The sequence below is a fragment of the Platalea leucorodia genome, assembly GCF_965183815.1.
Source record: "Platalea leucorodia genome assembly, chromosome: 8".
Taxonomy (NCBI): Eukaryota; Metazoa; Chordata; class Aves; order Pelecaniformes; family Threskiornithidae; genus Platalea; species Platalea leucorodia.
Window position 1 is genome coordinate 13849413 of NC_138830.1, and position 24438 is coordinate 13873850.

At 46.3% G+C, this 24438-nt stretch overlaps 1 protein-coding gene across 1 annotated transcript in view; it reads left to right on the forward strand.

Annotated features, from left to right (window-relative positions):
• The window catches only part of IL1RAP (interleukin 1 receptor accessory protein), a gene marked incomplete at its 3' end in the record, with an annotated part of 47802 nt that extends 27088 nt beyond the window's left edge, over nt 1-20714 (forward strand). The window contains exons 3-11 of the mRNA XM_082320690.1: nt 475-760; nt 1509-1701; nt 3484-3649; nt 4630-4701; nt 5853-5982; nt 6949-7097; nt 9214-9363; nt 10332-10475; nt 19990-20714. Coding sequence (XP_082176816.1) covers nt 475-760; nt 1509-1701; nt 3484-3649; nt 4630-4701; nt 5853-5982; nt 6949-7097; nt 9214-9363; nt 10332-10475; nt 19990-20714 — 2015 coding nt within the window. The remainder of the gene's footprint in view (nt 1-474; nt 761-1508; nt 1702-3483; nt 3650-4629; nt 4702-5852; nt 5983-6948; nt 7098-9213; nt 9364-10331; nt 10476-19989) is intronic.
• Between the last annotated feature and the right edge of the window lie 3724 nt (nt 20715-24438).

Genomic DNA, 24438 nt, shown 5'->3' on the forward strand with positions numbered 1-24438 from the left:
CCCATAGCTCTAAGGGAGCGTTGATGTTTGCATTATTTTTTTTTTCTCTCTTATATCAACACCTCTACTTCCATTTTCCCTGTCACTGTGTGTGGATGCACACACACCTCTAGCATTGTTTTCATCCAAATTTTATCTTCCCACACAAGATTTTTAGGGTTGAATTTTCTTGGAACCCTCTAGGAAGCCTGCTGTTATGCAGGAATATCCTATCCTGTTGTCCTGATGGGGGATAAATAGCTTGGAAGAAATGCAGGAGGTGTACAAGTGAAAGTAGAGGTTTGCAGGTTCTCTAGAAATGAACACGGTATTCTTGCTCTGCTTTATAAAAGCCCAGTTTGCTTCCACTGAAAACACTACATTTTTGCCTCTGATTTTAATGGGGACAGGACCAAGGGCTGTGGGGATCATGGGCAGAACTGTTTTTCTCCTGCAGACTTGCAAGCTAAGGTACCTTGTTCTTCCTGGCTGCAGAACGCTGCGATGACTGGGGTGTGGACACCATGAAGCAGATCCAGATTTATGATGGGGAACCTGCCAAGATCAAATGCCCACTTTTTGAGACCTTCTTGAAGTACAACTACAGCACAGCCCATTCTGCTGGCTTAACCCTGATCTGGTACAGGATCGGGCAGGACCGGGATCTGGAGGAGCCCATTAATTTTCGTCTCCCGGACAATCACATCAGTAAGGAGAAAGACACCCTTTGGTTCTGGCCCGCTCTTCAAAATGACACTGGGAATTACACGTGCATGCTCAGGTAGGTTGTGTGGTGCAGCTTCTGTGTGTTTTCAGCGTAATCAAAGGACTTTCATAGAAGCGGGAAAATTATGCTGTTAGCACCAGATCTTTCTTTAGGGAGAAGACCATTTACATAAGCCTTAATGGGAGAAGAATGTTACAATTATAAGACCGCTCAGTGCTGAGCCAATTTACATCGTAATAATGCTTGGAGCCTTGCAAACATTAATGAGCATGCTTCTCCTTGCTAGCTGCAAGTGTCCATGAAAATATTATTGCTGAGCCCATGGCAGAATCCACAGGCACTCACCATTAAGAAGTGATCTGTATGTCTAGAGTAAAAATAGCTTCAGATGCAGGGGTAATGTTTTGACTGCATGCTAATTTGGCAAAGATTCATGAGATTCAGACTTCTAGGAAATTAAAAGTGTCTCTAAGTGTGGTACAAAATGAACATAGCATCTGCTATGCACTGAGCTCTTTTTGATCTTCCTCACGTTGTCTCTTGTTCATCGTGTCTTTGACCCTATTATCTGCTTTACCAGCAGGGGAGTGGATGTTGCTTGTTAGTCATCTTTATAGGCTTTTCTGAGCTAGTATGGCCATCTCTGATGGTGTTTTCTTTCCCATTTATAAATGAGTCAACTAAGGCTGTATATACCTCATCAGCGCTATGGTGCTCATTGCAGGTGTGATTTTTATTTCATTCCACTGCTATAGGAGCAAACAAGTTTTAACTAATCAGCCCTGTCTTCCTCTGTCCTTAGAAATACAACCTACTGTAGCAAAGTTGCATTTCCCTTGGAGGTTGTTCCGAAAGACCAACACTCTTGTGTGAGCCATTCAATAAAACCCATTGAGGAGATGTTCTACTTGGAGCACGCCAATGAGAAGATCATATGTCCTGATATTGATGGGTTTTACCCTGCTAGTGTAACACCAACTGTCAAGTGGTACTTGGTAAGAAAGACTTACTTGGGCAGTGGAGGAATGCAGTGTTGTATCTGAAAAAGCAATGGTTGGCATGAGAATCATGGAGTTATGTTTCAGAGTCTCCCCAGGGATGAAGCTGTTAATGAAGCTTTACTAATTTTAAGAGCTTTGTTTCCATTGAGTTCAAGGGTAAAACTGCTCTTGGGAGGGAATTGAGAGCTAACACTGAAACTTTTTTGGCCAGCGTGCACAAGTGGAGAATACTGTAGAAGAAGGGATTTAGGAACCTCAGTTCAGCTGCAGACAGGTATACCTGATCTGCTGTGTGAGCCAGTCATTATCCCTGTAAAGGAAACTGTAATTCATATTCTCTCTTCTGTAAAAACAAACAAACAAACAAAAAACAAAACAAAAAAACCCCACCTGCTAATGAAAATAGCATCTTTTCCAAAACTCTTTGAGGTCTGGGTATGAAGTTGTACATCAGGCCTCTGCAAGGACCATGGGTGCCCTGTTTGACACAATTAAGCAAACCTCTTTTCTGAAGATGGAGACATCCCTACCCCACCCTCCATACTGCTCTGATAATTAGGCTGTCTGCAGCCATCCTCAGGCTCTTGCCTACAGAATTCCTGCTCAATTTTATTAAATTTTGACCTCAGTGTTTTTCTCTAGGCAGATGCCTTTAGTCAAGAGAGAATAAGAATTCTCACGGGATGTGCAGCCAGAGGGTTATGGGACTGAATTGTCTAACTGCTTATAAAGTGCTTTCGGATTTCTAGATAGAAGGTTCTGTATGAGTGAATTTAATAATAAAGTTGGCAACGAATATACCTGCTGATTTAAAAAACAAACAAACAACAAACAAACAAAAAAACCCACCCCAAAAGAAAAAAAACATCTCTCAAACCCTTCAGGAAAAACTTACTTTTGTATGCAAGAAGAGCAGTTTCAATCCAGTAGTTGAAATGCTTTACTTGTGCCATTCATTGAAATTCACGTCTCAACAATCAATTAGCAGAATGAAGCAAAAAGCCCCATGGAAGTAATTTTTCAGGCAGCAAGTCATCCCATGCCTAATAAAAATCATTAAAACTGGTATATGACCCCTGTCTTGAACTGCCCCATTAGGATGTATCTGATTTGGAAATGTACCATTCAGAAATAATCTCTTAGAAAATGTGCACATCTTTGGGTTTTATGACAATCAAGATGTCATCTGCATAACCCCTTTCTGAAAAGGGATCTCTAGCCTGGTACTTGGCAGAGGTTTCCTGCCTTGCCTGACAGAAAGAGAAGAGTTATTAAGGTTTCTGTACTACAGATTCTCATTTGCTAGTTGCCAATTTTGGGGCCTCATCCTCAGCTGAAGTCAGTGAAGGTAGCTTGATTAGTCCCAAAAGAGTTAGACACACTGACATCAACGGGGGACATGTCCTTTAGTCTTAGTATCCATTTATGAATACATCAGCATTTTCTTTCCATCTCTCTTTATTTTCACTCTTCACTCTGCTGAGGCACTCGCCTTCATTGCAAATGTACTTCTGGATCAGACATCTCTCTTATAAAATTGTCTGTATTTAAGGTAGGATAAAACTCTTAGGGTCATCTGCTTCATCACCTCATTTTCAAGGTGAACATACCAGTTTGTATTCCAACATGCTCAAAGTTCATGGTATTTAGGTCTGACCTACATCATAATTCCAAGTATCATATTCATAGTTTAAAAACAGACTTTTGTAGTAGCATTTAAACCAATATCTTTACTTTTGAATCCCAAAACTCAAGTGTTTTTCTGCCTGACTCCAGAACTGCAACTCGGTGGATGGCTTCTATGAGCGATACCCCCAAGGGCCCAGGCTTGTCATTGGCATTGTCCGCAGTGCATATAAAGGGAATTACACTTGTATTGTGACATTCAAGGACCATGGAAGAACCTATAATCTCACCAGAACCGTAAAGATGAAGGTGGTGGGTAAGAATGACTTTAAAATGTGTAAAATGCAGGTGGATAACTGCAGAAGTGGTGAAAACAGCTAGAAGAGTCTGTCACAGGATCCATTTGTGGTTGTGCTCAATCTGCATTACCCAACTGACTTGGTATGCTTTTGCTTGCTGGGGTCAGCCTCGTGTGACTGCCCAGGACACGTTGCACTGGAGGTCCTATCCACTACCACATCAAATGCCCCAAACAACAGAGAGGGTGACCAGGCTTAGGCTGGTGCGGTACAGCCCATGAGATGGCCAGGGGTACCCTCTGCTGGCATGTGAATGCATAACCCTGGCATTCTTGCTCATTTTTGTCTCCAGTGCCCTTTGCTCATCATTATTTGTGGGATTGTCCCATTGTAGCCAACTTACCTTGGTCTTCTTGCAATCTCAAAGCCTTGTGGGCTGAGCTTGAGACTGTTAATTGGCCAGGCAGGGCTCCAGTTACCCAGCCCAGTGCTTGGACAGGTCCGTCCCAGGCACAAGGGCTCAGCCTGCCTGCCAGGGAATTGTAGACAGAGCTTAAAAACCTAGTGAACAGTAGAGCACATGCGGAGTCCCATGGCAACTGCTGCTTTGACAGCTGAATTAAATACTTGCAACAAGAAATTATGTTTGTATTTTGTTTTCTAGAAGCAGCAATAAAAAAAAATTAGTACAGGTTGTGCCTTGTGGGAGATGAGAGGGGTATGGAGCTCTTCTGATGCGAGAGGCCCAAAAATTTGTGTCTAGACTTACCTAAACTTTGGAGGAGCCTCAGAATCTGGGTCTGGCCCTGAGTGGGGACTAGGATTAGATTTCTCTTTGCATGGAATTCTGCAGCAGGATTGTATCACAAGTTAGACTGGCGCACGTGCAGCAGGGCACGTGCAGTGGGGCACAAGGGCATCATGAGCGAGGCTGCAAGGACCCCAGGTACTTATGAAGTCCCGGTCCCCGTCGGGGGCTCTCTGTTCTCTCCCGCAGGATCTCCGAACAAGGCCTTGCCACCACAATTCACCTCTCCAAATGAGAAGGTTGTCTACGAACTGGAAGCAGGTAAATTGCAACGCATGCTGCCTGCTGTCACTGCCCTGGCAGCCTGCCTGCTGGGACAGGGAGACCCAGCCAGGCACAGAAGCTCTCCCATTCCACTGCATCCCTGGTGCTTTCCCTGGCAGAGCACATGAGCTGCCACAAGTTGCCTGGCAGACAGTGAAGGGTGCCAGTTCTTGATGCAAGAATAGGAGAGCACAGCTTTAAAAGTTTATTTTTGCAAGCACAAGTAAAGATAGATATTCAGGCACAGAGATGCAGAACTGCAGCTGCAGACGAAATGGGGACCCTCAGATACTTAGAGAAATTCCTGTAGGACCTTGTCTCAGCCCTGTCCCTGGCTGTGGTTTGCTCCAGCCCTCCCTCATTCAGCCCCTCAGTGGCTTCAGCCTTCTGGCCACTTCTTGCTCATCTCCTCTCCCTTTTTGGCTGATTACTTCCTAATTAATGACAGCTCTCCTTTTGCTGGCCTCACAGCATTGTGTAACGGGGTTCCGCGCCCCTTCCCCCACCCCATCTGTTCAGACTGATAGCTCTTTGGAGCAATTCCCTATATTGAATGGATCATGTCCCATTACATTACTATAATAACTGTGGTGCCAATGATGATGATTAGCAGCAGAGTCTTCACTTTAAAGCACAGCTTTTTTGGCTCAGAAGGTCAGACTTCTTCCACAGTCACTCTATAAGATAAAATCACTTACGGGCTGATCACAAAGATATTCACACTCCCAAGCCTGATCTTGAGGGGAAGTTAAATGCCTGAACAAGTGTTCCCACACCAAAATGTTTTTGTGGAGCTGGATCCTTCACTTTATGACATCTGTCCCCTGTGCAGTGGGGATGATCAACACTGCCCAGCTTTCCAAGGAAGTGGTTGGCATGGAGCATCTCCCTTTGGGTGGGTCACTTGGTGCAGTCAAGGAATTTGTAACACATTTGAGAAGGCAGGATATTTTTTCCTATTTATTTGTCTGTCATAAATCGACATGTCCGGGGTGTTAAACTGTTATCAGATGTCTGAAGGTGGATGCTGGCCTCATTCCCTCCTGAAGGGAGGCAGAGCTCAGGCTGGTAGGATCACTGGAAAGCACAAAAGTCAAGGTGATGCTGTTCCTGCTTTGCAATACCTCACAGTGCTCCTTTCTTCCCAGGAGATGACCTTGTTCTGCCCTGTGAGGTCTTCTTCACCTTCCTGAAGGACTCTCGGACTGAGGTGTGGTGGACCATAGATGGGAAAAACACAGATGACATCATGGACTCCAAGATAAAAGTCACACAAAGGTAACATAGTAATGTGAACCTTCATTTTTATCTAACCCTCTCTTGGGTCCTGCAGAGGGGTGTGGGTGCAGACATGCGACAGTCCCATTTTCCCTTGCAAGGGAGTGTGGAGTCCCCCACTTCCCTATTAATCACAAACCCCTGTGTCTGCACTGTGCTGTGATGAGCACCAGGACCTCCAGGGAGGAGGTCTCCAGACCTGGACAGTGTCTTGTCTTACAGAAGGATTTGAGGGAGCTTTGTTTACCAGTTCACATCATCACTTGTTCACTGGTAGTGGTGCCAACAGCTGGTGCTATTATGGGACTTCTAAAACAGGGGCAGACACAATTTTATTTAGAGGAACGTTCCTGAATAGCATAAGTGATAAAAATGTTTCAAAAAACAGAGGCTGAAAACAAAAATGTAGTAATATACATAGTATTGATTAGGAGGAATAGAGATTCAGTTACATGAAGAACCCAAATGAGGTTCAGAGTCCCGTTTGCTGGGTGCTGAATTACATGTGGAAGGCAGTCGCTGCCCCAATCGGTTTGCAAACCTACACAGAAAAAGGAAAGGCAAAAGGAAATACTATTATCCCCATTTTGCACATGATCAATTCAGGCAGAGAGAGACAAAGTGACTCATCCAGGATTGCACAGGGAATGTGACGAGGGCTCTGAATCCTGAGCTCATGAGATCTTGTTGCTTTGTAGGCAAGAACTTCCTTTATCTCTAAAATGCAATGTGACACATCTGCAATGAGAAAATATGAGTGGGAAAATAAATATTAAAGAAAATCAGGTAAAGGAACAGCTGCAGCTGTATTAAAATCTGAAGTATGTATCGATTTATAAATATCAGTTTAGGTGTTTTGTTTTTTTTTTTAAAAGAAAGAGTTGGGCTGTATCAGGGAAAGGAGTATTTGTCACTAAGAACTTGCTGCAGTTTCACATATGTAATGCTCTAGTTTTTCTCTTACAGTGAAATTACTAGAGATTTTGAAGACAAAACTGTCATAAGGACTCTAACAGTTGCAAAAGCCACACCAGAGGACTTGAAACGGAATTATACTTGCTATGCCAGAAACGCCAAGGGCGAGGACCATAGCCAGGCCGTAGTGCGCATGAAAGGTAAAATACCTGCAGAGCGTGGGTGTGAAATAAGGCATGCTCAGAGAGGGCTGTCAGTACTGCCTTGAGCCTTGCCCTGCAAAACAGTAGGGGAACAAATAATTCCATGAGGCCTTTCCCCAACACATGCTGTTCTGTATGCACTGCTGTATTATTGCTGTCATATTGCACCACTTCTTGGAGACAGGGAGCAAAGGACGCGTGTCACGTATACTCTATCACAGTCAAGTGCTTGGGGAGAGAGAGGAGTGGATAGACCTCTCATTCCATCCATGTACCACAGTTGAAGCAGACCTGAGGGGACAGGCTGCTTGAAGTGATTTCAGGTTACTTGATTGCGTGAGAGTTTTGCATGATGCAACAGCTACCGGTTGGCATCCTCCAGAAGGCAGGCTGCACTCGTTGACACTGCTCAGGGAGTGAGGCAGTCTAACCACGATGCTTTGTGGATTTACTCCTTGCTGTGATGATGCTCCAGTCTAGATACAGCCATCTCAGCATGGATGGTATAGACTGATCCAGCTCTCTTCAGTATGGGTTTTTTCCTACGTCTTCCTTTCATCAAAGATTTTGTTCCTGTTTCCCAGACCCACCTCTCAGTCATAAGAACTGAGCCTTCACTGTAGGTATGTGAGGTTTCCTGATTAAGGTGGATATTTCTGCCTCCTTATCAACCTCATTTAGAGCTTCAACACCGGCTTGCTGTAGGTTGGACCTCCCCTCTCCCATAAGGGATGCTACCCTGTCTTGTGTAGCTCATGCCAGACACCTTCTTCCCCCTACTCTGCCCTGTTAGCATGGGAAGGCTCACAGAGCCTCCTTCCTTTTTGTCCTCCTTCCTTTTTAGTCCCATTCTTTTGAGACAAACCTTTTCTGGATCATTAGGAAGGAACAATAGACCAAACATACAACTGAGAAAGACTGAAACCATCTGCCAGTGTGTTCATCCTACATACATAATTCTTCTGGGATGATAATGTTTGTACATGTAGCAGAAGCAAATCTAAAATCTTCAGATTCTTTCTCTATACAGCAGGCCTAAATGCTGTTTTCTAGTGGACTGATCTGTACTACGCTCTCTCTTTCTCCCCCGTCTGCTCCTGGGCAGTTGAGTGGGTTTGCTCTGAGCAGACCTGGTTATTCACCACCCCTCCTTTCTGCTCTGCGCCACGACAAAATCCAAGAACCATCCCTAACCACTGCTGGCAGAGCAACCTTAAGCTAAGCTCGCTGCAGACCATCCCACTGCACATAGGAATATCAAGCATGCCAGAACCTAACCCCTCAGCACTTGTCTTCCAGTTTTTAGGAAGTAGCTATATATGTTGGCTCCAACTGATTCATTACATTAGATTATATATGTTTCCTGCTTTTTCTGGATGATTTCCCTCTCCTTCTCATGTACTTACTGCTGCTCACCTAATGAAAGTTGTTAAATTCCTTAAATTTTCTTTTTTGTAATTCAGTTTCTAATAAAACTTATTAAATCTTGGAATTTGGTGATGTTTCCACTCATTGCTGTTCTTTTACCATGCAGTTTGCTGGTGTGCATGTCAGCTGCCACCTGAATTGCCATAAAAATGGAGTTGCCCAGGGATACAGTTAGAAGAGTTATTTTTCTGTCCTTAATAGAAACAAGCAGCAGTGGTGTGACAGACACTGTATGAGTTGGAGGGGGACCTGTGATGTTCTGGCTTGATGTCCACAGGTTGTTGTATTTTTTTGCAAGCATTTCAGCTTTTCTGTAATGAACTCTGATTCTTCTTTCCTGGTAGAAAACAGTCAGGCCATGGCTAGTAATATCTTTGCTGTCAATCTGGGACAAGCCACAAGAACTCTGTGTATTTGATGGGGAGGTAAAATGGTGGCCATTGCCTTTGCTGCAGGTGAGCTTTGGCTGGCTCTTCTAGAAGTAAGTGCTGTTGTGTTGCCCCAAGACTTTGCATATGCTGCTGAGATGGTCGTGTTCATGAGCTGACTTTGGACTGTGCGGGTGGTTTCCATCAACAGGTCATTCTGCCATCTGCCTGCTCCCATGTGACACAAGCTTGTTCCTGCTTAGCTGAAGGCCCAACCTGTTCTGTAAACCAGACCTGCTCTTTCTTTTCGAACCCAGTTGTAGCACCGAAGTATACTGTGGAGCTGGCCTGTGGACTGGGGGCAACCATCCTGCTCGTTGTGGTGCTGATAGTCATCTATCACGTTTATTGGCTTGAAATGGTCCTCTTCTATCGGGCTCATTTTGGAACAGATGAAACCATTCTCGGTAAGGAGTTAAAGGGCTTACATTTATTTTATCCTGCTGCAGGCCAGACCCTTTGTTTTCTTACAGGAATTTTCATATAAGCTATTTTTAACCCTCTTCACAGCATGATGACATTTTGACATTCCATTTCTATACCTGCATTCAGTTGTGTGGGTCATTTTAGAGCAAGAGGAGTCAGGCTTGGGTCAGGGGAAAGAAGAGAAAAGAAAGAAAAGTCCTCTGTATTCTCTGCAGAGGTGAAGCATGGATGTGTCAGGCTCCCTGGGGTACTACCCTGCTGATGGCTAGCTGTTTCATCTGATCTAGATGGTCAAGATAAGTCACCAAGTTTCAGTAAGTAAGTCCCTGATTTCTCTGGTGACTATGTAAGGATTCACAAATCCAGGATGATTTGCTTTAAAATGTGGGAAGGCATCCAAAAGGATGGATCTGGAAATCACCCTTCTGTCCTCAGTTCTTCCGCAGCTTCCTTGTGCTACTGGGAGTTCACCTCTTGGGACTCTGAGCTGAGATTTCTTCCTCTCTAGGATGAGAAGGGTGTTTGAGCCCTCACAGCTTGTGGTGTGAACCTGCCAAGGGGGTGCAGCGGCTCTCAGAGGGTGTAGGCAGGGTGCAAGTCTGTGTGTGGTGGGACTGCTCATGTGGATAGACAGCAATGAGAGGAAGCAGTGTCAGAGATATCAAAAGACAAAAGGACCCTGGACAGAACAGGTTGGTCATCTTGCTGTGGTCTCGTGCCTTCAGCGACCCAGCAGTGTCTGGGTACCTGCACATTCAGGCTGGATAGTCAAAGAGGCAGCGCTGCTGTCTTGTAATTATGGAAATCAATGTGTCTTAACCTGCGGTGCTGGGGCTCAAAGTGAGCCTTCATACCTGCTTTTCCCATGAAGCAAGTCAAAGGCTCAGCATGTGCTGTATCACAAGTGTCTCTTCTGCCGTTTGTGTTTCTCTGCACTCCCAACACTCAGATGGGAAGGAGTACGATGTGTACGTGTCCTACGCGCGCAACGCAGAGGAGGAGGAATTTGTGCTGCTGACACTGCGGGGAGTCTTGGAGAACGAGTTTGGGTACAAGCTGTGTATCTTCGACAGAGACAGCCTCCCTGGGGGAAGTGAGTATTTCACAGGGGGCTGTGCTCCATGCACGTCCTCTCTTTATTGTTCTTTGAGATACTGATAATTGATAGAAACTGGCCTATCCAGATTACCTTTGTCCTTTGGTTTTTTTCCCCATGTCCATTAATGATCTCTTGTTGGTATCTTCTAATGTTTTTGCTTCACGTGACAATGTCGTAGATGCTCCAGGCCACCAAAAAGGCTGCAGCAGGCAAGTGGTGGTAGTTGGTTATTTCAGTTGCTCTCCCCAGGAGTGATGTGCAAGAGTGATTGGTTTATCAACATGAGGGAACCGGACCGCTGACCTTCATGCAAACCCTCTGAGCTGCCTTAAAAAAGGGGGGATAAAGTCAAGGCTAGAAAGAAAAGAGGCAGGGGGAGTGTGATACTGGACCAGACTGGTAGCTCACAGAGGGTAATGGTGAATGCCTGTATAAACCAGGAGTGTCTGCTTCTGGGACGTGTGGAGAGCACCATGCCAACATCAGTGAGAAGATAACGTGCCCTCCCAGAAGGCCTCCCACTCACCTTCATTAACTAGAGAGTCTGTGTCTAACATGGCATACAATTAAGTTGCTATGATTAAGAGTACTTTGTTGCAGGTAGTGAGACTCATCTCTTCACTAAGATGTACATTTTTTCCACTGTTTCAAGCTAAGTCATACAAGGTTCTGGACACAGCATCTGCTGGAGGGATGCAGGGAATCACCAAGAATGGAAGTTTGTGAAACTCTCCAGATATGCATACAGTCACACAGGTGCCATAGCAGAGGCACAAATCTAGCCAACACTCAATCTCCAGTGTCTTGGAGGCTCAGTTGGCTGTATGATCCCTGACACCTACTAGAAGTTCAAAGCCTGAACTTTTGCCAGTGCAGATCACCCCACTTTGAATTCATGGGCTTTGGGTCAGGGCCCCACTGATGGCAGAACCTGTGCTGATAAAGTCCATTGGGGTCCCTTTTGGGTAGGAAAGGAGGGATTACTGGAGTCCCAGCCCAGCTGCGTGACAGAGCAGAATCAGTCTGAGATTTTTTATCTTTATCTCCTAGATCATTGCCAGGACACAGCACCTCTAAGTTTGAGGGCAAATAAATATGTGTGCCTCAGGGAACAGGGAGACAGCTGCAATCCTGATGCTGTTCCTTCTAGAGAGAGCCTGGATGACATGGCAGGGCAATCTCCAGGCTCTATCTGCTTGATGCCAGCGCCAGGCTCAGAGCAGGTTTGCTCTGAGCTGTTCTCACCAGTTGTTTCTCAAGACATACATCTCCTTCCCATTCCCTCTGCTGCTTCTTGACATCCTTCCCCTTTCCTTTTTGGAGGGTCTCATTTTCCTCCCAGTGTGGTTCTCCTGGGCTCCCTGCCCTTCACCCTCACGTCCGGAGTGCTCCCATCACTGCTCACCATGGCAGTGACTGCCAGCCTCAATCCAGCACCAGCCCTCCGGAGCACTGCTGGGGTGGCTTGTCATTGCACTGCCGTTTGCAACAGTGCTGGGGCTTCCCCGTTGTTTCTTAGCTGGGACTTGACTAATCTCCTTCCTGGGGAAGCACGGCGGGCCAGGAAATAGCTTTTGGCAGCTGGTGTCATGCCTCCAGAGCATGCATCTGTGTCATGGGTAGAGAGTTATGTTGTCCTTGATGAAGAAACAGTGGGAGATGGATTATCCTGCAAGTTTGCTGACAGGAACTAATCAAACGTGCTTGACAGCTAAATGAAGTTGCCTGTCAGCGTTATTTTATTCTCCATTGTATTTTCTGACCAGTCAAGAGCATTCCCTTGTCAATGAAGTGTGGGAGATGCTGCCGCAGAGAGTGCAAGCACCAGGATTCATGCTTACAAGGAATTTTCACATTAATTACAGAAAGGTGCCCAAGGACAATCTACCTGCAGATGTTAGAAAATCAAAGAGGATGACATGTCTCCAGCTCGAAGGGTGTAACTTTTGGGACACTTCATTAAAAGTCCTCAGAGCAGTTTACTTGTCACTTCTAGAAACACTCAAGTCTGCTTTCATCGATGACAGCAACAGGAACAGCTGGATGAGTAACAGGAGTTAGGATGGTAGTATTTCCAAAGCAAATTAACCCATGAGGACACTCAGGGAGGGTGTAGATACTTACTGTGTGTGTTTGGTGTGGGGAAACTGAGGCAAGAGGAGTGAAGGGATTACCCAGAGTCATTCTGGACATCTACCAGAGGAGGATGTAAGAGTAGGCATTCAGGCTTCCCGATGCCTCTTCAGGCTGAGTCTTTTCCTTGAGGTCATGTGTTGTCCAGCTGGCAATTTTCCTGCTTTGTTCCAGAGAGTCTCTTTCTCTGCTCTCACTAGAAGGAAGCAAAATCTGAGCCTACCAGAGCAGCCCTCTTGGCCACATGGCATCCTCGTAGCATTGGGTGGTGTCGCTGCCACGTGGTACAGTGCCTTTTAGATGTAGCTACGTCGAGCATCTGCGTGTGGCATGGGGAGGAGGAAACACATCTGTAGGCATCCTGGGGCTGGGAGTAGAACATGTCACTGTATGGGGCAGTGGATACCAGCCATGGTGTAGGAGGCCCTACCTGGAATCGCTTCCAGGGCTGGGAAGCACCAGTATAGTCTCTAGAGAGGGCCTTGAAGGGATTTTATTGTCCCCTTCAAGAGACACCTGGTGTCACACTAGCTGTTCAGCAGCGTGTTCTTGGCCATCACTAACCACCTCAATGTTTCTTTCTCCCAGTTGTCACAGACGAAACCCTGAGCTTCATCCAGAAAAGCCGCCGTCTGCTTGTTGTCCTGAGCCCCAACTACGTCTTGCAGGGGACACAGGCCCTGCTGGAGCTCAAGGCTGGTCTAGAGAATATGGCCTCCAAGGGCAACATCAAAGTCATTCTAGTGCAGTACAAAGCCATCAAGAAGAGCAAAGTGAAGGAACTGAAGCAGGCCAAGGCGGCCTTGACTGTCATTAAATGGAAAGGCGAGAAATCCAAGTTCCCAAAGAGCAGGTTCTGGAAGCAGCTGCAGGTGGAAATGCCAGTGAAAAAAATTAGCAGGAGTTTGAGCCTTGATGGGCTCATACGTATCCCTGAAAAATGTTTGACACCATCAGAAAACAAAACAAAACAAACGTCAAAAATCCACAGGTTAGGCCAGGGAGTGGGAAGGAACTCGGGGTTTTTGCCATGAAGGACTGCGTCCCAGGCATTTCAGAGGACAGTCATGTTTCCCTGCAGCTTTTCTACTGCCCTGGCAGTAGAGACACCAAAGATGCATACATCTCCTCTCTGCAAATGCACGTCCTTGTCGTCAGCCACACCAGCCCTGGGCTCAAGGTCTAAATTCAGGCTATCCAGGTGGGATGCAGCCAGCACCTTGTGATAGCATGGTATTTGTATAGGCCAGTATTCCTAGATCCAGTTCCTATGGGACGTTAGCATCCAGGACAGAGCTCCTTTCCTCTCTTAAGCAGCTTCACTCCTTCCTGGTCATTCGTCCCTGTTGCAGAGGCTGGGGAACAGTTTGAAGGGTGACTCCCATATAGAGCCTTTCATACACGTCCCAGCTATATAGTCCTGATCACTGTGGGATCACAGATTTCTGCTTCAGTGGGGGGAGTGTAGACTCTTGAGGCTCCTTGTCTTTGCTCCCCACATTTCTGTAGGAGCAGGTGCATTCAGATAGTTTACAAAAGCATTTAAAAAAAAAAAAACAACAAAAAGGCTCTGCTAAGTGATATTTGTATTGTAGCATTTCTACTAATAAGTGGTCAATCTCTAGGACTCTGCAGTCTCCTGCGTACCCCAGATCCTTCATGGCTGTAATGTTCATAATCCAGGGAAGACCTCTCATTAGTACAGGCCATGGAGCATGTCTGAGAGATGCTTCTTTGTAGAGTAAACTCAGGGACTTAACAAGCACTGCAAGGAACCCCAGTTTACTACTGAACCCACCTACTCTCTCTGTTCTGCTGGCTGGGGGAAAGCATCGTGCAAGGTGCTGCTGAGGCCTCTGGGGTGACACTGGATGTATGTTCAACTCCCCAGGAGACCCTACAAACTTATTCGAGCTTATTAAAAACTACTAGGTCTGTCCAGCTCAGTAAGACTATGAGGAAGGGCTGAGAGAGTTGTGGTTATTCAGCCTGGAGAAGAGAAGGCTCCGGAGAGACCTTATTGCAGCCTTTCACTACTTAAAGGGGGCTTATAAGAAAGATGGGGACAGACTTTTTAGTAGGGCCTGTTGCGATAGGACAAGGGGTAATGGTTTTAAACTAAAAAAAGGGTAGATTCAGACTAGATTTAAGGAAGAAATTTTTTATGATGAGGGTGGTGAAACACTGGAGCAGGTTGCCCAGAGAGGTGGTAGATGCCCCATCCCTGGAAACATTCAAAGCCAGGCTGGACGGGGCTCTGAGCAACCTGATCTAGTTGAAGATGTCCCTGCTCATTGCAGGGTGGGCTTGGACTAGATGACCTTTAAAGATCCCTTCCAACCCAAACTATTCTATGATTCCATGAAGACGCAGTGTTCTCTGCCTGGGTATGAACAACATCACCACTCATAATTCAGGGCTCAGGTTTAAACTAGCCTTGGCTTTACAAAGCAAGTCTCCACCCATCTTGTTTCTAGCCCAGAGTTGCAGAACAGGAGATGTATCTGAGCTTCTGCAACCTTTGCACAAAATGGAAATATAAAAAACCACTGAGTATCAGTCCTTGCATCAATGGGAGGCAGCAGGCATAGAAGAGGACCCGGTGATTTGACCCCTGGCAGACAGGCTTTTCAGACTGGGGCGGGGGCATCCCTTCCCTTGTAGGACAGACCAAAGCACAGCGAGACCCTGGCATTGACTGGTACGGTTTTTCACAATGTTTTCATATAAAACTACAAGCTCTGGGGGTGTCTCCAGACTCCTGTAGCTCCTGATGCAATGGCCTACCCTCTTAATTGTGGAATTCAGTATTACACACACTAAGTGCATGCTTATTTTTTGTCGATAATGGTTGCTTCTGAGTCACCTCTGATTCATGCTTTTGTTCTGTTGGTGTCCAGTGGGTGAAGCATAGCCATTCATAATGGCATTAAAAAAGCATTACAATCTGGAGTCTATGCACTATTCACCCAGCTGAGCAGCGAGATTCGAGGGTGTCCCAGTAAACAGCCCAGCCTTAAAGGTGTGGGGCTGAATCCTGGTGTCAGCAAAGCCCCATGCTCTTAGCATCTTATGATTAATAATGTTATTTCAGGGCAGTGGGGAGCCACAGCCACCCATGCCATTGGGCAGGTACTGTACACATGTGGAACAGATAGAGCTTCTTTCTCACCTTCCTCTTCATCCTCACCCCCCTCCCAAGTAAGCTTTGCTTTAAGCAGGTAAAATTGCAGTCAGCTTCGCTGAAGGCAGTGGAGCTCCTCATCTGCTCAGAGGTGCTTAAAAGCTTTGCTGTTACGAGCTTTTCTACTGTGGCTGTCTGTGGAGGGGCAGAGCTGCTTCCCACACTCCAGAAAGCTTCATTTGTACGAGAGAGCACCCAAAACCATGCTCAGTTTTATGAAGCCATTGCAACCACATCATTTTGCTCAGCTTCACCTATTTGTGTTTTCAGCATTCCTGTAATCAGCTGCCAGATCTACAGGCAGAGGGAAGGCCCTGAGGCCAAAGCAGAACTGTGTTAGATTACAATTGAATCTTTAAAAAATTGACTCAAAAATATGCATAAATTCAATTAACATCCCATCTCACTTTTGGCTGAGGTACCAAGAGAACTTCTGCTGATGTTTTAGTTAGTCTGATTATTTTAGGAAGTTAAATCCACCTCACTTATTTTGCTGGTTTTATTCAAAGAGTTTTCTAAATAAACAATGGACCAGGACTTCCTCTAGCATACATTGCAGTAGCCCTTGGTGCCATTGCAACCCCAGAACAGGATTACTGAGAGACATCAGCAGAGCACCCACAAGGCAAAAGGTGTGATGGTCTGAAGAGGGCCTGAAAGGTCGAGAGGGAGCAGCGTGGAAGGAATAGCACTGGAGCAGGCTCTGCTCCCGCAGGAGCTTTACCACTGGCTTTGCTGGGAGCTGTCAGGCCAGAGGTAAACCCCAGTCTCAGCTGTAATGCAGATCTGCAAAGCACCTCCAATACGCCTACCATTTCATCCTATGCCACATGTTGTTTCCATTATGGGATTCTGTCACAGCGTCTGTCTAGTTCAGTTGATTCATTTGAGTTTCTGTGCTCTAACCTAACATTTATCAATATGCAGCTCATACAGAGTTCCTCATTGCTATTTCATGGGGAAACAGTGTGGCACAAATTGGAAAAAATGTCTTCCCCCTGTGCCATTTGATGTTGTACAGCTGTTCCAGAGTTTTCCCTTCTCTTTTCTGTATGTTTTTGCCTTTGTGATATTTGGTCTGTGAAGTGTCAGTATTATTTTATTTTGCTTTTCAATAAAACATTTTCACTTTTGCATTTCAGTCCTTGTGCATTTCTCATAAGTATCATTTTCCTTCCCATTATGTCTGTGAAAAGCCATTAAATAAAGATGACTGTGTGTAGTCCAAGCATCCAGATCATTTGGGGACACCTCTGTAGAGGGGGGCATTTTTCTGGCTGTTTCATGGTGTGCCTGCAGAGATCCTGAGCCACCACCACTACTACCAGGGCCATGCAAGCAGAAACACCATGCCACGCAGCACTTAAATGTCACCCGGCAGTGAACATGCACATACAGAAAGTCTCTGACCCGGAGAGCGCTCACTCAGCTATCACAAGATAGAAAGACGGGAGGGAAACACTATCCCTTTGCTTGAGAGACCAAGCCAGAATGTTGAAGAGAAGTCTTGGAAATCTGCCCTAACCACAGAAATCAAACTCACTCTTAGGCTGCTTTGCCCATCACCTTCCAGGTAGTTGGGTAGAAAAGGTTCATTCAGCTCCGTATTTTCTCATCCAAGACACTTTCTTGGCTTTTTCCCTTGTTTGCATGGTAGCGGGTAAGTTGAGAGAGAGCCTAGCACTCCCAGACCACTAGCAAAATGAATTCTTGTGACAATCTATGGATTTGGGGTCTATGGGGTATGGGTACGGGGTCTATGACCCCCCCAGCTTTTACTGGGCTGGGACAAATGTGTGGCTCTTATAATCCTCTGTTACATCTCTGGGGTGCATTAGGGGAGACACAAGTAAACCAACAAAAATACGCAGTGTCCTTTGTAACCATGTAGTAAAGATGGAAGTTTTTTAGTGTAAAGCAGATATCCAAGAATATCAAATTCCCAGCTCTGTTGGTATCCAAATCCCTGCAGTGTTATTGCTGCCTGTCCCATCCCATGCTGTTGGTGTCACTGAGAGGGACCATCGTGCCTGCACATTGTGAAGTGGCCACTGAGGATTTGTCATGAGCTGGGATTACATTGTAAACTGAACATCCCAAGGTATCCTGGTTAGCCAAGTCTAAAAGCATCACATTCTCAGAAATAAAATCTATCTTTGGGAATCTGAGCATTTTCTCTGCCAAAAAAATGTCGAGCCTCAAAAAGTGTTGCAAATTCAAAATTGATAAAAGAAAACCATCACTGTCAGCTCAATCAAAACATTTCATTTCAGCAGTGTTGGAATCGCTCACATTAATTGAACCTGTGCTTTTTGAGCAGGCGGGTAGAATAGGTGACCTCCCAGGGGCTGCTCCTGCCTACATTTCACTGTGATTCTGTGATTCCAGTTTCAAAAAGAAGGACCTTTCAAACCAGCAGAGGAGCTTTTTCTTTCACAAAATGTTGAAGCTTGGCTGATTTCCAAATAGATCTCAATCAGTTATAGAACGGTTTGAATGAGGTCTGGACTCAGTAAATTGGGAGATTGCTGCCAATTCTTTGTGCCTTTGAAATAGGGTGGTAAGAATGTTTCACGGTGTTAAGTGACAATTCTGACAGAACTGACTTTGTCATCTACTTTCGGTTTCAATGAATCAGTGTTTTCCTGTGTGTGTTGGGGAGGAAAATCCCCCCAAACCTGGTGTACAAGAAAAAAATACTCTAAATATTTTTATATAAATTCCAGTATTATGTTAAAGAACCAAACAATGCCTTACTTTCTCCATTAGGATATTATTGTTCAAGCATTTTTCCTATCCCAAGTACTTGGTCCCCAAATAATATAGTGACAATGAGTTTTACAACTAGTCATATATCTTTGCAAAAAAATGTATTGTTTTGTACAATATTAAAATAAGATGCACCCAGGTACAACACAGTGCACCTTCTGCAATGAGATAAGGAAAGGGACAACCAAGTGCTGGAAGCATAAGAGGCATTGCCATTGCAGGGAAGGAGCAGTATTTTTATTTATATAAAAGACCAGTGTTCCACTGGCAGGGAGGGAGAGGAGTCTCCAGGGTGAGGAATCAAGGCTTTAGCAGTGTGAAAGGCAATGGAAGCAGCAGGTAGCTCATCTCCCCAGAACAGCTCTTTGCAAGACATTCCTATAGGGAGGTTTTTCTCTCTGAGTGTGCAAGAGCTCTTACTCCGATGATCCCTGTCCTGCTTGAAAACCACGTTGTCTTCAGGTCCAGGTCCAGGTCCAGGTCCAGGTCCAGGTCCAGGTCCTGGTCCCTGGTCCCTGGTCCCTTTCCCCCCGCCCCATCTCAGGCACCAGCACTCAGTGAGTGGGTGGAGTTCTTTTAAGTATTTACAGTCCTGTTAATCAGCTTGGGTTAACTTGCTAAGTGCCACAGCCATATTAATTCCCATCCTTTCTACTGCTCACCTATTAGCCACAACATCTTCAAAATGCTTACTGCATCCCAAGCCATAGATAGAAGTCCAAGGACATCCTTCAGGTTTGCTGCTTTTCAACATTCATAATAAAAGAGATGCTGCCCTTGCCTGGCAGCATTCCAGCTAAGCATCTTGCTGAGCTTTACAAACTGCAATTAATCCCAAGAAATGCTTTGAAGGACAGTATTTTCACCCCCCATCATGGCTAGGGGAACTGATGGAGAGGTTTAAGGCTGACATTTTTGCTTTCTAAGTTTGGAGGCTTCCATTTCTAGATGAGAGAGCATGAGAGGGAGGGAGGTGGGTCTTAGCCTCAGCAGTGCGAGCTGTGGCACAATGACGTGATTGCTTCACTTCGTTCCCCCCACGCAAAGGGCTGCCAGAGCTGTGGGCAGGTGGTTCCCGAACAAGACCTGCCTTTTATTAAACACCTGCACTTCCCTGGGCAAGAGTGATGCTGTGCAGTGCGGAAGTCAGAGTACGGTCCTGACTTAACCTGCCGTCATGGCTTCTTGTTTACCACTTCAGCCTTCTCCAAAACCTACTGCAGAACAAAAATGCTGCTATTGCTCTTGCAGTCCCTGCTAGCAGGAGCGTGGGCAAGTCAAAAGTCACTGGGCTTGTGCCAAGTTTCCCTCTGTGGGAAGGGGGGATCTGTGCAGGTATGCCACTACACAGCTTCCTTCAGCTTTTCTCTCCCCACTCCCTCCCCCTTGTGCACCCCAATTCCTCTGTCCTTGCACTCTTAGATACCACTGAAGCTGTGTTCGACTTCATCCAGAGGAGCCGCAGGATGATCGTGGTCCTGAGTCCCGATTATTTGACAGAGAAGAGCATCAGCCTGCTGGAGTTCAAGCTGGGCATCATGTGCCAGAACGCCATCGCCACCAAGCTCATCGTGGTGGAGTACAGGCCACTGCAGTGCACCCACCCTAGCATCCTCCAGCTGAAGGAATCTGTCTCCTTTGTCACCTGGAAGGGGGAGAAGTCCAAGCGCTCCGGCTCCCAGTTCTGGAAGGCGTTGCGGCTCGCCCTGCCGCTGCGCAGCCTGAGCGCCGGCACCAGCTGGAACGAGAGCTGCTCCTCCCAGTCGGACATCAGCCTGGACCCCGTCCAGAGGAGAAGGAGCCAGTTGAAAGGGCAGCCTGACCCACGGGGTGCCACGGCAGGGACTCTTACTCCTGGGGGGATGGCCCTGGCCCCTGAGTCAAAGGCCAAACACCGAGCCAAGCACTTCTTGACATGCCGGTGTTGTGGGACCTATTGCAATGGTGACAGCAGACTCAAGCGAAAGCATCGGGCTATGGCTGAGCCCAGGTGGGACACTCATCTCTGCAAGCCAGGCTTGGGCAGGCCCGTGGCACAGGGGGTTCAGGGCAGAAGTCGACCCGAGCCCCCGCTGGCACAGGCTCCAGCTCTCGCCCTCTGCCATTACAGCGACCTGTCGAACAACAACGACTTCTACGTACTCTAGCCAAGAGGCTGACAGCACTGCAGGTGCTGGGCCAGCAAAAGAAACTCACTGCAGCCTCAGCCAAGATATTTTTATGATATCACAGGCTGATGCGGTGTTGTTCACCATCAGTTCCATGCCAGCACGGAGGACTGCAGCAATATCACCAGTGCTGGTGAGCTGAGCCGGGTACCTGCAGCCATACACAGAGCAGCGGCTGGGGGCTGCCTGCCCAGGTCCTTCTTAATTTAAATTGCAAAGTGGAGCTGAAAATGTGTTTGTCTGGCATTGCTTTTCCCCAGCTGTGGTCGTGTTTGCTGCAGGGCTGCTGCTGGGGTTGGGTGCGGGAGAGCAGGTCCCCAGCCAGGGGTTGGGAGGGAGGGAGGGGGGAGAAGCTGTGCTCCTGGCAGTAACCTCTGGAGAAGGGGAGGAAGCCTGCATTCTGCAAAGGATGAAACTTTGCTAATGAGGGCAATGGGAGCCCCTGCCAGTGCAGGAGTGCACCGTGCAGTACGGTGCGTTATCCACTGTGGTTTAAAAGAACTTGGTCAAAAGTTTTAAGACAAGTACCTTCTCTCTAAATAAAACTGATTTCTTTAACCTGCTGTTGTTACAAGTGCCATGGGAACTGGTAAATGTCGGAGCCTTGTTCAGCAGGCGGTGCCTGGGGAGGTGGTTTGCCCAAGCTGGCTGAGGTCCCCTCCTGTTCCCAGTGCTTCCAGTGGGCTCCTGGGCTCTGTCCCTCTCCTGGCTTCATGATGTGATGAATTTGTTCTGTCAGTTGTGTGGCCTTTCACGCAGCAAGAAAGAAAACCATTACAAATCTAGGGAAATGTGATTTTAAAAATTCTCTGAGTAGTCAATGAGCTCAGGGATAGGAGCAAGACCTAAAACACTCACAGAAAACCTCAGGCATTGAAGCTCAGGGGTCAAAACTCAACCACACTTCATTAAATAACCAAAAGAGCCTTTGAACAGTCTCCCTGGGGCTGCTGTTTCATCAGCCTATTGAGCTGGCTGTCAGCAGAGTTTCCCAGTCTTCATCTGCAATGAAAACTTCATTTGCCTCATTCTGCTTTGTATAACGGCTTCTCTCCCCACCGAGGAAGGGTGCTAATCCTGGGAGCCGGCTGCCTGCCTTCAGCTGCTGCTCAGACATGCCAGACTGAGTAATACACTGCATTTGTTTTCTTTCCCTGAAACAAAAAAAAGGTCTCCTTCATCACTCTGGTCAGTCTAATTCTTGCCTCTCAGGTTGGTAGGTAATTATTTTTCTTCTGCCTTGGAAATATGGGCTGAGCCCTTGGGGTACAGGGTCTGTGGCCCCCAGGACCAGACCCTTATCTGATGTCCTCAGGTGCAGTCCTGGAGCTGTGAGGAAGGAAGGGCCACAGCTCACCCATTTTTAATAGTGCTGAAGCCCAGTTATAATTCACACATCACTTTCCTTCCCTCAGCAGCCCCTGTTCCCCACTATTGCCCTGACTTTTTCAGTCCTCTTCTGAGATCAAGCACAGCTGATGGCTCTCCCATTACAAGTCTCTGTGAGCTGAATCCTAACAGACCTGCTGCAACAGACCGAGAAAATAGAAACCAAGAAACCTGGTGCTGAGTCAATCTAAATAAAATAAGGGCAAAAAACCTCTACCAGCTTACAGGAATTAGAAATTCAGACTCTAGAGAACTCTCCAGGTGTGGATTTCTCTGTAATTTCAAGCAGACACATTGTAAATGGCTCAGAAAAGTTTTGTTCATATGCAGCCACTCTCAGTGATCAAAGAGGAGGAGCACGAATGAGATATTTGGAAAGCAAGCTGATAAATTGCAGAATGCTTTGTAAGAAGTAATCAAAGTACCGTTAAATGGTTAAATGGTTCCAGTTGCTTACAACTAGATGTGGGATGGTGCTGTCAATGAATCTGGTAGAGCTGAAAACACAAGCTACAAAATACAAATAATTTGCAATTAGTCAACCTCCAGAGTCAGCATATTTGTTATTTGTTGGCATTTAAACAGCTTTTATTTACAGACTTTGCCCTTATTTGCCCGTGGTGTTGTCTTGGTTGACTATAGCGATCCAAAGATGCAGGAAACAACAGCTGGAGCTTGTAGCAGATGTACAAAATAGCCAGCTCCAGCCTTTTTGGGCAAACTGTCATCTCTTCATGAAAGAACAAATGCAAACTGGTAAGGACCATTGCTTCTCCTGTTGCCTCAACAGAGCTCGTGCAGTCTTACTACCCCTTTTACTATCCACCAAACTGACGTAGGGTTTTGGTTGCTCTTGTAACAAATACTGAGACATGATGGATTTCAGTGGGTGCAGAGCCTTTGTTCCCTGAGGCCAGGTTCCCAGAGCCTGAAGGCATGCTGTGCTGGATGGGGTGTCTTAGCAAGGACACAGGGACTAAACCCTAGAACCAATTTCAGTTGTATTTGGGGGGTATTTCCAAGCTACATCCTAAGCATGTTGCTTGGAAATACCCCCAAGCATCAGCATAAGGTCCTGCTTTAAGACCAGATCCAACTCTTTGCACAGGGTTTGAATTCTGCTCTCTGAAAATCAGTTAAAATCTATTCATGTCCTATCTGACAGTGAGTGGTGCAGATGGACTGTAATCACTGCTGTGGTACACATGTATTTGTCAGTTGTATACAAAAATACAATCATCTCCAAAGTTAACAGTCAGCACAATACTATCACCCCCTGCACCCACCCAGTCCTCTCAAAAGAACTGTTTGGAGGGGAGTAGAGGTAGTATACATGGAGAATTTCCACCATGTCCTAATATAAAAACATTCCTATAACCTTGTATATCCTACCTATGGCATGCAAGGGTACAAGGATACCAGGTCATAATGTGCAGAGCCAGTAGTACAATATTTCCGCTGTTACCTAGGGGTTTTTAATGTGTGAAAGGCTGGTGGTGTCATGAAGACACTGAACAGAGCTAGCTAGGCAGTTAGGGAACACAGGCAAGTCACTTAGTCCATCTCAACATCAACCTGTCTTCACTTTAGTGACTGCAAAGCTCTGGTACCCATGAGGTCTCTCCTTGGCAAGTTCCACTGGACATGCCAGTAATGGGCTGCTCCTTACATCTGAAATGTTGGATGAACCACTAACCTGCAAGAACTTATACAAACTCTCTTCTTAGCATAAACAAGAATTTTGTTCTCATGTATTACACTAGTTGCTGATCTCAGAGCATCTGGTCTAAGTGTATTTATAGCAGATATTTTCCCAAATAATGACAAGACCGTGAAGGAACTGACAGATGCCAGAAATAGGGAAAAAATGCTTCAAACCCTTAATCCTTGTTCTATATTTATATTTTTTTTCTTCTACTGTTCATCTACCACAAATTTCTGTTAAGGGCAGCACCACCTCTGGGATGATGTCTGCCCGGTGTGACATACCAGTGTAAGGGTATAACCCAGAGCCACATCAAGCAGGCGAGGGGAGACCATATGAGGGTATGCAAGAGGGTGCACCCGTAGCATGGAGATGCAGCCTGGGGGGACCTATGTGCCCCTTGCTCACCACCCAGGCACTCGGCCCCATCTGGCACCCAGGAACATGCAGTGCTGTTCTGGAAATGCGTGAGTTAAAACACTGTGGCAGGAGTAGGGAGAAACACCAATGAATGACCCCATAGCTGACTGCCCAAATTCATGTGAAAGAGGCCAGGTTTGACTTGTTCACGTGGGTGTTCACGCTACGTACTGTTACTGGTCATGCTGT